At 39.1% G+C, this 15,286-nt stretch overlaps 1 protein-coding gene across 3 annotated transcripts in view; it reads right to left on the reverse strand.

Moving 5' to 3' along the window:
- The window catches only part of PAK5 (p21 (RAC1) activated kinase 5), a 276,521-nt gene that overhangs the window by 38,846 nt on the left and 222,389 nt on the right, over positions 1-15,286 (reverse strand). For all 3 annotated transcript variants that reach the window (XM_026012284.2, XM_072736385.1, XM_072736384.1), the window contains one exon: positions 3,678-4,463. In XM_026012284.2, coding sequence (XP_025868069.1) covers positions 3,678-4,463 — 786 coding nt within the window. The remainder of the gene's footprint in view (positions 1-3,677; positions 4,464-15,286) is intronic.

The following is a 15,286-nucleotide window of genomic DNA, read 5'->3' on the forward strand; positions in this document are numbered from 1 at the left end:
CGAGTGCTTAGTGAACTGTGTGATGACACAGGGAGCCAGAGCAAGGGATGGATTGCTGGGTCAGCACTCACATACACGAGCTGGCAGCTGCTTGTTCCCTGGAGAGCACAGGAAGGTGCAAAACTAGGTGCATGGTGACACTATTTCTAGGCAGTTTCCCTCCTTGTAAAGCAGACCTGTCTGCAGGGGAGGGTGGAAAGCATTCTCTCCACATCAGGCTGTTTTTATAGTTGTGTGCTGTGAATGGATTTTGTTTGACTTTATTTTTCCCTCAAGGTTTTATCTGCCCAGCCCCAGCCAAAAACATTTAAAAGTAGGGAGACAGACTCCATACCTATAGATTTATAACATCCTTGATTCCTGTCATGTCAACATGAAAATTAGGTAAGTAGATAACACTGGAGGAGTTTTTTCTGTGGACTAACAGTATTTTATCTCCTTCAAGCCAAAATATAAACCCGGTGTCTGTCTCCCTGTATCTCTCACATACATACATCTCTCCTTCTCATTTTTGCTCTGCCTGGAGACCCACACAAATTTCATGCTTTTCTCTTATTATTGAGATGTGAACATTACCCACCAGCCTCTAGGACTTTCCATGAGGCAAAGACAAATTATCTGAGTCATGATCTTTATTTCTTCCCTTGGCAGGAAATCCAAATGTGATTGGAGAATATTTTAGAGTACGGTTCTTTTATTATTATCTTTTATTATTATTATTATTATTATTATTATTATTATCATCATCATCATCATCTTTTTTTATTTTTAAGATTTTATTTATTTATTCATGAGAGACACACACACACACACACACACAGAGAGAGAGAGGCAGAGACACAGGCAGAGGGAGAAGCAGGCTCCATGCAGGGAGCCTGATGTGGGACTCGATCCCAGGTCTCCAGGATCATGCCTTGGGCTGAAGGCAGCGCTATACCATGAGCTATCAGGGCTGCCCTAGAATACAGTTCTAAAGGCACAGGCACCTAAATCTTTTTAGAGAGATGTTATATTTTTAATCAAGTAAACGTTTTAATTACTAACATGCTTCCCACCTCCTACTCTCCTAGAAAACCTGCTTGTGAACTTCTCACGGGTCTCCTATGAAATGGAATAGCAGCTTGCTCCTCTGGAGGCCTTTATTTTAAGGGCTGAAAAACTTCCTGGTACAAGTTCCCAAGGGCAGGAGTGCCTGGGTGGCTCAGCTAGTTAAGTGTCTGCCTTTGGCTTAGGTCGTGTTCTCAGGGTCCAAGCCCCATATGACAGGGAGTCTGCTTCTCTCTCTCCCTCTGCCTCCCATTCCCACCATCCTGCTCATGGTCTCTCTCTTTCTGTTTCAAATAAATAATAAAATCCTTAAAAAAAAAGTTCCCAAGGGTAAATATGTTATTATTTTTTTCTGAGCCACAATAGATTTCTGCATTGTTTCTGGGCTTAACAAAACCAGATTTCAGAGCAGGTCTGCTTTGCCTTATATTTGGAAGTCTGTAGGAAGAGGGATCTAGGGAGGAATGAAGCTAGAATGAATGGAATGAATTATCCCCTCTCTCCATCCTCTTCCTATTCCTCTCTTTAGCCTAGAGTAGCCTCTCATGGGTTTTACTGGCAAATACAGTTGAACTTCATAAGTAACATATGCCCACATAAAGGGAAAAATATGGGACTAGGAGAAATATCAGACTGGATTTTATCCTTGTTTTACAACCAACAAACTATGAAACCTTAAGTGCGCCATGTGACTTTCTGGACCTTAGTTTCTCCTTCCATGAAATGAGTGGGCAGGGGTTCCTGGGGAGTTATATTAAATCCTCAAATGCCTCTAGGGATTAGGCTAATGGGCAGAATGAATGAAGTGGCCTGGGCAGGGCCTATCCCCTCTAATGGGGCAGCCTTTGTCTCCAGCCAATTCCATTTCCAATGCTATGTGAAAATGTGGGCCTAGGGGTATCAGATCATCCCTTTTTTTTTAAGATTTTATTTTTATTTATTCATGACAGACAGAGAGGCAGAGACACAGGTAGAGGGAGAAGGCTTCATGCAGGGATCCTGATGTGGGACTCGATCCCGGGTCTCCAGGATCACACCCTGGGCTGAAGGCAGCGCCAAACTGCTGGGCCACTGGGGCTGCCCAGATCATCCCATTTTTAAAAAGAGAATCCTAAAACCCAGAAGTTGAAGATTTTAAGTGAAATATCTTGATTTTTCAGAAGTTGAAAATGACTACTTGGTGGACTCAACAGGTCAAGAAGCCAAGTATGGCCCCAGGGCTGCAACATTATTGCCTCTGGATGGAACTTTGTGATCTTGACCTAAAGAGCTTCTGACCATAAGTGTTCAAATATATCACATACAAAATATCATATATGACCCTAAATAGCCAAAGCAATCCTGATAAAGAAGAACAAAGATTCCTAATTTCAAACTATATTACAAAGCTATAGTGGTCAACATAGTATGGTACTGGCAAAAAAGCAGGCTCACAGATCGATAGAACAGATCACAAACCAGAAATATATATAGATTCAGTCAATTTTTTACAAAACAGCCAAGAATATACAAATGAGGAAAGGACAGTCTTCAATATATGGTGCTGTGAAAATTGGACAGGCAGGTGTAAAAGAATGAAACTGAACCCCTGTCTTATACCATACACAAAAATTAATTCAAAATGCATTAAAGATTTGAATGTAAGACCTGAAGCCATAAAATTCCTAGAAGAAAAATAGGGGTAAGTTCCTTGGCATTGGTCTGGGCAATGACTTTTTTGTATTTGACACTGAAAGGCAATAATAACAAAAATAAAGTGGGACTACATCAAAATAAAAAGCTTCTGCACAATGAAGGGAAACGTTAGCAAAATGAAAAGACACTGATGGGATGGGAGAGAATATCTGCAAACCACATATCTGATAAGGGGTTAAAAATATTTATAAGGAACTCATACAACTCAATAGCAAAAAAAAAAAAAATCCCAAATAACCCAATCAAAATTTGGACAAAGAACCTGAATATACATTTTTCTAAAGATGATATACAAATGGTCAACAGATACATGGAAAGGTTCTAGACATGACTCAACATCAGGGAAAATCAAAACCACAATGAGATACAACCCCATACCTGTTAGAATGGTTATTAAATTAAAATTTATTAAAAATTATAAAATTATTAAATTAAAATTTTTAACAATTATAAAATTATTAAAAATTATTAAATTTTTAAAAATGAACTTTATTAAAAACTTACCATGATAATCCTGACTTTATTTTTTCCTTTTCAACAGATCCTTATAAACTTTGCCAGAAAGTGGGAACTACAATATTAGTCCATCTAATGGTTTATAATCGTATGCTCCTTAAAAGAGGACTTAGTCTAATAGGAGCACACAATATTTATTAGTAGTATATCAGGATATCTTTCAAATAAACTTTTTTTTTGCCTTTTAATCAGAAACCCTCGAGGAGATCTCCAAAGACTTTGATTTTAATGAATATATGTTCCTTGCCCTATATCCTCTGCCCTTGGGGCTGGTGCGTGGAAATCAGGTAGGGTTTCAATATGGATTCTCACTTAAAAGGCAAACCTTCACCTTAGAATCTGACTCTGTGAGAAGGTCATGCTAGCACCACCTTTGTGAGGTGCCTGCCCATGGGAGGGAAGGAGGCAGTGAACATTACCTTTGGAATGCACATTGTGGGCTCGGACAAGCGAGGGTAGGTGTAGGAGTTGTATGAGTGTCCTTGGGGGTGGGTTTTAAATGCACTTGCTCCGAAGGGCATCATGGGTTCCTGGAGCCCCGAGCCTGATCTGGACCTCTGCCGCATGGTGGGCTGAGGGCTGGTCTGATTCAGGTAGGACGACTTTGGCCTCCTATCATAGTCATCCAGGCTGGGTCCCCACTCACTTTCACTGAACACCAGACTCTCCTTGGAGCACCCACTGGTCCCCGCAGTTCTAGAAGGCGTGAATTGGAACGGATAATCTAGAGGGGAGCTGCTTGAGGCTCTCTGGTACTCCCACTTGAGGTCGCTGTATTCACTTGGTTTGCTCAGGGAGTCCAAGTGTGTGTGATAATCAAGGGGAAATCTGGCAAGATCAGATTTCCAAGGCTTCATCTCAGGATAGTGGGCCTCCCCATGTTTTGTCTTCATGACATGCCCATTTTGCTTGGCCATATGGCTGCCCTTATAAAATGGATCCAGGTCATCACCATAGAGACTCTTTTCTCGATACTTCTCAGTTGTGTAGTCAGCAGTGGTATCGGATTCGCTGGAATACTGTGAGAAGGTGATAAAGCCATTTTCTTCACGATGGCCTTGACCGTGGCTGGAGGCCCCCTGGTCTGGGGTGGGCGGACTTTCCTTCCGTAGGGAGTTGGAGCGAGTCACGGAGATGTTGTCAAAGTCCTCCAGCAGGCCGTTGATGGAGGTTTCCTTGCACGGTTTATTTCCTCTAACGATTGTCTGGGAATAGTAAAAGGAATGCCATTTAAAGAAAACATTTCATGCTCTCAAGTTGATGTTGGAATCCCACCCCAACTCCATCTAATTTCAACCACAAGGAGAAAAGACCCTAGGAACATACTCTAAAAAGTGATTAAAAAAAAAAAAAAACCCAAAAAACCAAAAAAACCTGTTGACTGATTTCAGTGGTGAAATAAGCTAAATATTACATAATTGAAAATTGCAAAATTTCTTTTACCTATCTCAACAGAGAGATCAATTAAACATCAAAAGCCATTTAGAAGACTATACAAGCAATCACTGTCTTATTTACCAGGTTAAGTGAAACCTCCTCCTCACTCCTACCCCTCCTTAAATAATAAACCCTAACCATCTAACAATAAGCTAATTATAATTTTAAGTCTAAAACTGGTTAGAAAAAGCATATTTATTACTTTTATATTCCTTATCCAGATTATTTGCAAAGCCAGTAAACGCGGTAACTTGAATATTAACATTCCCAGAAATGGGCACACACTTTTTTTTTTTAACCCTTTTATGAAATACATATGAAAACTGAAGTTATCAGATTTTCTGGAAGAGCCACTTTCTGAACTGTAAGTAAGGAACAGCATGAAGATTACTTGTGAGATTTTATTTGTGATCACATATGATATTCTCATTAAGCATCTAACTATAATGCTTGCTAGAGCCACACTTTCGTATCATCATCGCTGACGTGTGGATGGCTTAGTAATTGATGTGGTTATACTTGAATCTTAGTGACACAAACTGCCAAGCCCAAATGTTCCCTTTAACGAACCTAAATAACACTGGAATACTAGGAACAGAAAGAAATCACAAACCACTTACAAAGCCAGTCAGCTGTGCCTTGACAATGACAAGGTTTGCAGCAAAATATGATGGGGGTGGATAAAAGAACAAAGAACAAAGTGTTGTGACTTCATACTTCCAGGATTTTAAGAGAAAAATACATTTGAGCAAGTAGCAAAGGAGTTCAAAACCATCTCAGTATAATAGAGGATTTCAAACTAGAGGAACAAGTCAAATTGTCCTAGAGCATATGCTTTATACATCAGTACTTCCCGAAGTATCTATGATGAAAGACAAGGTTTTGTTTTTTTCCACCCAATCAGTCCTGGACTAAGACTTTTGGCCTATAACCCTTTCTTTTAAATAAACTTTTAATTTTGGAATGGTTTTAGATTAATGGATTGCAAGGAGACTATATAGAGCTCTCATCTATCCCTTACTGTCTTGTCAATATCTTGCGCTATTAACTAAACTTCACAGTTTATGTTAATTTCATTGCCCCCCCCCCCAGTGTTCCTGGGTTCCATCCAGGATACCTCATACTTATTTTTCACGTCTCCTTAATCTCCTCTGGTCTGTGATAGTTTCTCAGACTTTCCTTGTTTTGGATGACTTTAATAGTTTTAAGGAGCAGTGGTCAGGGGTTCTGCAGAATGTCCCTCAACTGGGAATGTCTGATGTTTTTCTCATGGTTAAACTGAGGTTATTGGTTTGGGGGGTAGGGGCAGATCACAGATTAAGGTACCAATTTTATCCCATCATATCCAGCATGCCTATCATCATCAGTGGCTTATTACTGATGATGCTGACTTTGGTCACCTGACCCAGGTTGTGCTCACCAGGTTTCCGCACTACAAAGTTACACTCCCCTTCCTCCCTTCCTTTGTTGCTTTCCAAACCGTATCCTTAGAAGTAAACCATTCTACTTCCAGGAGAGGGGGCACCTACATAGAGTATACAGAATTCTTCTGCACAGGAGACTTGCATATTCTATTTACTTATTCAGTCATTTAGTTGTGTCAGTATGGATAGAATCATGGGTGTTTATTTCATACTTTGGATTGTAATCCCAAACTATGTTTTTGTTTTGTTTCTCTAACTGTTTGTTCTAGCTTTAGCTACCTAGAGTTCTTTCATACTGGCTGCTCTGTCCCTTTCATAAGCCTCCATCCTCTTATTTTTTAAGCCCGTCCTTACTTTTTGACACTACAAGAGACTCCAGGTTCATCTTGTAAATTCCCTGCCCTTGCCCTAAAATCAACCATGTCTCCAAGGGGCCTGGTTCCTTTAACTGGCTAATGATATTAGAAACTAAAATTAGAAACTAATATCTGGATGCCGGGTATGCTCACTGTTACTGGGGTGTCACTGCTTCCAGCGAATAGAGCCCCTCACGAACAGAGCCAGGCAATACATGTACATACACTTCCCTTAGTATGCACACACATCTGTAAATATAACTATCCATCTGTTCCTATATTAAGCTAAACATGAATTTGTACTATTGTCTCTGAATCTAATCCAGTCTCACCTGGTTCATTCTAGCTTTCCCTGTATTTGTTGGTGAAAAAAAATGGTGAAAAACCTGGATCCCCCCATCTGCCATTATTTTGGTTATTCAATCTGAGGGTACAAATATAGCAGTTTTAGAATTATTACCCCACATCACCATGGCAAACAACATTGCCAGCTAGAGTACAGTGTTTAGTATGGTGTTTTGGACTTAGGGCTTACAGTTTCCATTCAAAGAAAGCCCTGTTTTAAAAAGTTACTTAGGTTAGTGTCCACCCCCTACCCCTGCCCCCTTCTATGAGATTATCTCACACATGTGTAATAGTTAAATTCTTCTGTCACAGTTTGTACTCCATCCTGAGATCCTCTGATTTGGTTAGCTTAAAAAATTACTCTTTGTGCTGGAAAGTTCTATGGGTATTGACAAATACAAAGCATCATATATTCACCATTACAGGGCCATACAGATTAGGTCTATACTTGCCCTCTCCTGGGCTTTCCCTGGTCGGATACTGCCTCTTCTCCAAACCTCTGATATACTGCTGATCTGTTTTCTATCCGTATAGTTCTGCCTTTTCCAAATAACCTAGGAATGGAATCAAACAGTCCAGAGCCTTTTGGTCTGGCTTCTTTCATTTAGATAATGTATTTGAGGTTAATCTAGGTTGTTCTGTGAATTAATAGCCTATTTGCCGCCATTCTTCTTTAAAAATCACTGAATAGTATTCCAGTATATGGAGTGTTATGATTATGTGTGTGGGAGGGGTATATATGGATTGATTGTCCAGATAGGTGATGTTCTGTGTGAGCATCCCCTCGAGAGAAAAAGAATCACCTATCATATATACATCAGGACCTCTTCTCAGGGCAACAATATCCATGCCCATCCCAGCAGATGAACTTGGGAGAAACAACACCTTGGACAGGGACGAGTAAGAACTGGGGAGAGGAAAGGAAGGAATGGACATCTTTTGATTCACTAAGTTTGAGTGCTAGTAACTCATCCTCAAGTCTGTCTGAGAAGCTTCCTACTGCATTTCAGTTGCCTCTTACCTACTTACCATTTCCCTATTTGCTCAGGTACTCTTCAAGCTCTTAAACATAGGTACTGTTACTTTCTGTGTATTTAACAGCTGGCCTCCTCTCTTCAATAATCCTTTGTACAAATTTAAAAAAAAAGACTTATTTGAGAAAGAACAAGAGAAAGAGAGAGAGATAGAAGGGCAGAGAGAGAGAAAGAGAGAGAGAGAAAGCATGAGAGGGGGTGAGGGGAAAAGGGAAAAAGAGAGAGAGAATCCTAAGCAGACTTCCTGATGAGTGGGAAGTCCAACATGGGCTTGATCCCATGACACGACATCATGACCTGAGCCGAAATCAAGAGTCGGATGCTCACCTGAGACACCCAGGCACCCCATGTTTTGTACAGATTTTTAAGAAAATAGTATTAAGTGGTGCTAATAGTTCTGGTCTTAATTTTAGCCACATTTGCTATGTGATTTAGTTTCATCCTTTTTTTCCATTACCTAGTCTCCAATTTATAAAAAAAGATACTATCGTTTGATATCTAGTGATACCCCTCCAGTTGCCTCCAGGAATTGTAGAGGCTGACAGAGGGAGGGATTATGTAGCAGTTTTGAAACATACCAATGTATGCACTCCATTCCAGTGGACACACATTTGTAAATCTGAAATGCGTGAAGAGCACTAAATACAACTCGTTGATAAAGGCAAGTTAAAATGTGAAGTTTATAAAGAAAAGATGAGAGAAGAACAGACTAAAAATCCTGATAAGTTTTCAGGAAGAGGAAAATCATGAGCTAAGTCCAGGAGGAAGTAATAGATGGACTCAGATGGCCAAAAAAAGAGGTGTTACCAGCTCATCACTTACTCAATTGATGGAGGCACAGATGATCGGAGTATGTTAAGATTCCACCATCTTTGGGGATATGTGGATAACTGTGATAACAGAAGAAAGAGTCCTCAGCCCATATTAAACTGGCATTTCGATCACTTGTTCTGTGGCATTTTTATTCAGAAAATTAAAATCATCTTCAGAATATTGTACCATCTTCAGAAAATTATATCATCTTCAGAAAATTAATAAATAGCTTTGATTGGGCTGGACTATTAGTCTTAGAAATTCATTACCAGGACACGGATATTTAGAAGGAAAAAATTCCTTTCCTGTGTGATTCTTTTGTGATCAGAGCATTATTGAATACTTCCTTTGAAACTGCTGAGTCCTTTAAATCTTCCTGTTTTCTCGCTAAAACTCTTCCCATTTCATTAATGAGCTGAAATGTGCAGACTTGAGACTCAGTCACTTTGTTTCTGGGGAATACTGAGAGAAAGGAATTTAGATGTCTATGACCTATCAATGTGTCCATCCAACCATCCATCCACTCACCCACCCACCCACCTATCCATACAATAACAGTTAAAGCTGTAACCGAGATCTATAATATGTCTATATCCACAGTATCAGCAAGCATTTTTTTAAATGACTAATAACATAATGAAGTTCTGTTTGAGAGAGCGCTTTTTTTCTCTCAATATGCTATAAATATCTTACATTTGGAAAATGAAAAAACAATCATAAAGAACTATTTCACAGTTTTGTCCCCCAAGTAAGCTCATTTAGATTTTTCTGGGAGATTAGGGGGTCAGTGTTCCAATACATGAATTAATCTGTGACTTCAGAGTTGGGGGGTCTGCTGTTTCCATGCACTTATTATTGGATACCCAGAGACGTATGTTCAGTTTACCTTTAAAATTATAGCAGTTAACTCAGTAAACAGAATTCTATATATTTGTTAATACAAAAGAAGAAATATTCTATTACTATGTGCTGAGCTAAATGCTAATTAAAAGAAAAAGGAAGACTTTTATTGAATAAGAAACACTTTTAAAAAACAAAGTATTATTTTTTAATCCTTGTTTTGAATCAGGCTCAAAGCACTTACCAGCTGTGTGATAGTGGTTAAGTTACCTAACCTTTTAAAGCCATGGTTTCTTAACCCATAAAATGGCAAGAATAAATCTTTGCCTCATTGGGTTAATGTGATTGAATAATATGTGTAAATCAGTTGGCATAATTTCTGGAATACAGTAAGTACTAACAAATGGTAGATATTTAGCTATTTTATAAGTTAAAATGTACTTTTAAGTTAGGTTGATAATTTAGGGGAAAAACTTGCAAATAACAGGATAAATCTCAACTTTATACAATGGAATAATTGATGTTCTATACTTTTATTTTTTAAAAAGATTTTATTTACTTATTCATGAGACACACACACACACAGAGTGAAAGCGAGAGGGAGAGAGAGAGAGGCAGAGACACAGGCAGAAGGAGAAGGAGGCTCTATGCAGGGAGCCCTACGTGGAACTCAATCCCAGGTCTCCAGGATCACACCCTGGGCCGAAGGTGGTGCTAAACCACTGAGCCACCCAGGCTGCCCTGTTCTATACTTTTAAAAATTATTATTAGTAACTTTAGATACAAAACACAATGTTTTTTGAGTTTAAAGATGTATCTTCAATTAACTACAATTGTTATATATGTCAAATAAATATTCCTTTTTTTTTTTTTTTTTTTTTAATTTTTTATTTATTTATGATAGTCACAGAGAGAGAGAGAGAGAGGCAGAGACACAGGCGGAGGGAGAAGCAGGCTCCATGCACCGGGAGCCTGATGTGGGATTCGATCCCGGGTCTCCAGGATCGCGCCCTGGGCCAAAGGCAGGCGCCAAACCGCTGCGCCACCCAGGGATCCCCTAAATATTCCTAATAGATGTAAAAAAATGGAATACTTTCAAGTCATGATCAGCACTCGACTGGTATCTTTCTTAAAAATGTAATGTCTGAATAATAAAAATTAGCAAAATTAGACTTCAATTATTTAAACATATTTAAAGATATGTACAGAAGAGTAAGGTTAATAGAAATACAGTAAAGTGGCGACACTGGCCATCAATAGATGGGAAGATTAAGAATACTATATATTTTAGACCCGTACTTCTCAGATCCTTTTTTATTTTTCTTCTCAGATCTTAATGTGCATATAATCACCTGCAGATCCTGTTAAAGAGAAATTCGCATTGGAAAGATCTGAGGAAAGGGCTGAGACTCTACATCTTGAACGAACTCCCAGGCAATGATAATGTTGCTGCTCTGTTCACACTGTGTACTCACTGGGATTAGTGTATTTTCCAGATTTTCCACAACTAGGGTACTTTCATAATAAAAAACATTTGACTGGCATATACTTTTCAGTTTAATAGGATTCAGGATTACATATGTGTGTGTATGTATATATATGTGTATACACACACAGATATGTATATATGTATACACATATATGTATATACATATGTATGTATATATGTATATATACATACACACATATGTATTTTATTAAATATATAGTATAGTGTTAAATATATTTTACATCTAGATAATATTATATATGTAAGTACACATATCTAGCATTACACATATATATTGTGTTAAAATTATTTGATGTTATAGTTGGCTACTAGGAGCTACACTGTTCAACATTTTCCCATTCCCTGTGAAGGTGAAGTATTTCTAATGTTTAACCAAAATGAATAATAGATTTCACTATTTTGGTACACCAGTTTCTATAGCATCATGATCTTAGTATTAGGGTATACTGATGAATAAAACTTAAGTACATAGAAGTGAAGGTGTGATGTGGATATTTGAAAAGAAGAAAATTTTATCCATAGCAAAACCAAAAATCCTAAATAAATAAATAAGCAAGCAAGCAAGCAAAAACCCAAAGATACTCTAGCAGGCTATATAGTACATGGTCTTTCTTTCCCCGAATCTCCTTTTTAACATTTGGAGATGTTTACAGATGGTATAAATGTATCACACTTAAAGGAAGCACATGCTTTTCTCCCTGTCAATGAAAACTATTAAATCGCTGTTAACAAGCAGGAGCTTACAAAATATAAATATCTATTTAAAAGAAATTGTTGACCACCCTAAAAAGAATAGAAAAAAAAGAAGGGTTTAATAACCTCATTTAATCAGAAAGACCAGTCCAACTAGAACTGAGGTAGTATTTGTTTCCCTGACACAGGTTTTACTTTAAGGAATCATAACAGCAAAACAACAATAATGAAATTCAAACATGCAGAGTTTTACAACATGGTTTAACCAGGCTTCAAAATGTAAGAACCACTATTTATGGCTGTCAGTGTCTGACGTTTAAGAAAGCAAGATTGTGCAGCTTTAGCGATCAATAATATAATAACTGCAAGAGTATCGGCAAATTTCATGCTTCGAAACAGCCAGGCATTAAAAATCAATGCAACCCAATCTATTTGAGTTTGACACCCTGGTTCTCATTGTTTTTCCACTGTGCCTGGCCCAGCTCGGTGTCTGCCTTCTTGGTGACAGCGGCCATATTTCATGGTGCTCCCTCCCCAGGCTGCCGGCCGGTGATAAGCTATAATGGATCTGTCCCTGAGAACAGCTGTCTCCCCTTGTTCCGAGGAAGAGATGAAAAAGGGCCTCTGCTCTCACAGACTGTATTAACCTTGACAATAATGAAGTGTGTAATTAACAGCTTTGCCCTAATGAGACCTTGCATTTCTTTTTAAAAAACATTGTCTTCTATCCTCTTCAAGAATGTGTTCCATTTCGTCGTTCTGGGTAAACACTTCTCCGGAGGTCAATAAGCTAAATATTCCCATGACTCAAGAACAAACCAGGAGTCTCTCAGAAAGTACCTACTTTTAACAATTTATCCGAATTCCCACCCTGTTTGTAGAGAACGAGTTCCTTTGTTTTTATTATGGGATGTGGCTGAGAACAGCTGTGTACATAACAACAACAGACAGATCTGACACACTTGAATCCTTATGGCAAGAAATGCTAATTCTCAGCTGGATTTCCTCACATCAGAAGACCCGGGATCTTCTATTTTCTTTCAGCTTTCTACATACATCTTTTTTTTTTGGTACCCATGGGGGGCGGGGCTAATTGGGTGAATAGTTACAATCTCATATTCCTGGAAAATATGAGAATCAGGGCAGGACAATTCAAAGTGGCAGCAGTGGCGAGGATTTCTAGTCATTAAGATCTCAGTAAATATGTAATGATCATATAGAATCCAAATAAGCCGATTCCTTTACTAACTAAAACTGTCATGTTCTGCACCAATTATAATAAAGTACAATGTATCTAAGAAGGATTTTTTGAATTTAGTAAAAAGCAAGATTCCTCATTAACTGCCTCTTTAAGCACAGGGAATCCAACACATGTAGTGACCAGTTCCACACAAGGATAATCCCTCAGGGTGACTTTCTAGTTATTGTTAATCTGGCAAAGCAAATGCAATTAGTTTACAGCCCTGGTTCTTGCTGCTTAGAATGTGAGGCAGTCAGGCTGAAGTCAATGGAAGTCAGTTTACCCAGAGGTAATAGAAATGGTTCATGGATGTGTTTCAAGTTGGTTTGAGTCTGAGTATTCTAGCTGGGACCTTAACTATTACTCATTTGCTGTTTTCTGATTCATGGTCTAGGTAGCAATAAGATCTAAGGAAGTATCTCTGTTCATTAATTTATTGATTTACTGAATCAAAAAATCATTCTTAAGTACAGGGAGTACTTGGAGATGAGACAGCAGTCCACCTTCTATTTCTTAACTTGGGTAGTACATATAAGAATTTAGTATTACTCTTTAAATTTTTCATGTGGTACATTCATGGGTTCCTCAAAAGCAGAGTCGAGGCAAAGGCTCACACATGAGTAGTCTATTTTGCAAAATGAGGTTAGGAATAGTAAGGGGGTGAAACAGAGGAAAGGAAGTGAAGTCAAGGGTGTGTTATCAAGCTGGCTATCTGTGGACAACTGGGGCTCGCTTCTCCTGAGGAGCTCTGAAGCCTCAGATCTGACCTCTCAAAGGAATGAAGATGGATGGACTAATCGACTTGTTTCCATCTTCTGTGTGAGAATGGCTAAGAGGACTCCCGTGTGCGTCCCCACAAGGTGGTGGTGAAGACACCACCATATCCACTAGCAAAGGTTAAGTGGTGCCAACTGAGGAGAGCTTTGGCATTGCTTTGGCAATGGCTAGAGGACATAAGGCTGCCTAAGATATGTGAGATGGGACACAAGAGGCATCCAGTGCACCTTTTTAGACATAATTTCACAATAAGAAATTAAAAATGAAGACAGACAGTGTCCCCTTCTCACAAACCAATGGGCATGGATATCAGTATGCTTGACTGATGTAGCAGATATGCTAAATGGCCACCAAAGATATGTACTCCCCTTCCATGTGTAAAGGTATTACTACAAAGCTGTTCCCGGCCAGGACCATGTCTCTCAGCACCCTTTGATCTAGACAGACCATGGGACCACTTCTCACCCACAGAATGTGAGCAGGATGTGATCGGCATCCCTTCTGGGCCAAAGCTACAAAGGAATGCCTTTTCTTCTCTTTATTCTGTCTGCCTGCTGAATGGAGAAGACCTGGCGGGCTCTTCTTAGTTGCCAAAGGAGGCCAGAGCTACATGGAAGAATGTGCATTGCTGAATGACCACACGGGCTACCATGCTCTGGTTAGGAAAAGCCACATTGGATAGTAAGTGTGAAATAAACCTCTATTTTGTTGAGCTTATTTACTAAGATGTAAGGGTTATTAATAAGTTACAGAAGCTGGAATTACCTTAACTAATATAATGATTATAGTGAGTCCAGAATTAGAAAGCAGACCGGGAATTAAAGAGAGTAAGTAGGGACAGATTTGATCTTAGTGTTCCTATTATGTGTGCCTATGCAGACTCTGGAACTGGCATTGGGCGTGGGGAGTGGGACACGCATACCAGCTCTAGGGTTTCCAAGGGAAGCAATGGGAATTATGAAACTTGACCTCATTTTCCAAGATAAATTTACATACAAGCCTGTCTCACCTCTACTTTTGAGGGACCCAGTCTAAGATGTGACTATAGCACATGGAAAGTTTAAGGACAAGTATAAGAATTTAATATAGAAGAGATGGACATTAAGGAGGACACGTGATGTGATGATATACCGAGTATATAAAGATGCACCGGTATACGCAACTTATAAATTACTGACCACTACATCCGAAACTGATGATGTACTATATGTTGGCTAATAGAATTTAAGTTAAAAAAATAAAAGATTTTCTTTTCAGTGTTTCCACCCTTCACTCTGAGATGGCCATGTGGCTGGCTTAGACAAAAGAGCATGGACAGAAGCAAGAGTATACCAATTCTTAGTCTGGGCTGTAAGAAGCCTGTCAGCTGCTTGCCCTCTCTGCTCCCTGCCTCTCCTATATGAACAAGCTTGGACTGGCCTGCTAGAAGATCCGAGATGAGCCATCCTACATCAGCTAGCCCTGATTCATCCATATGCCCCTTTCCTCCATGCTGCCCAGAGCAGGGAGATGCAGAAGAGGAGTCAATACAGCTAGGAGCCATTTATACCAGGGCAGGT

This window comes from Vulpes vulpes, chromosome 14, assembly GCF_048418805.1.
Source record: "Vulpes vulpes isolate BD-2025 chromosome 14, VulVul3, whole genome shotgun sequence".
Lineage (NCBI taxonomy): Eukaryota > Metazoa > Chordata > Mammalia > Carnivora > Canidae > Vulpes > Vulpes vulpes.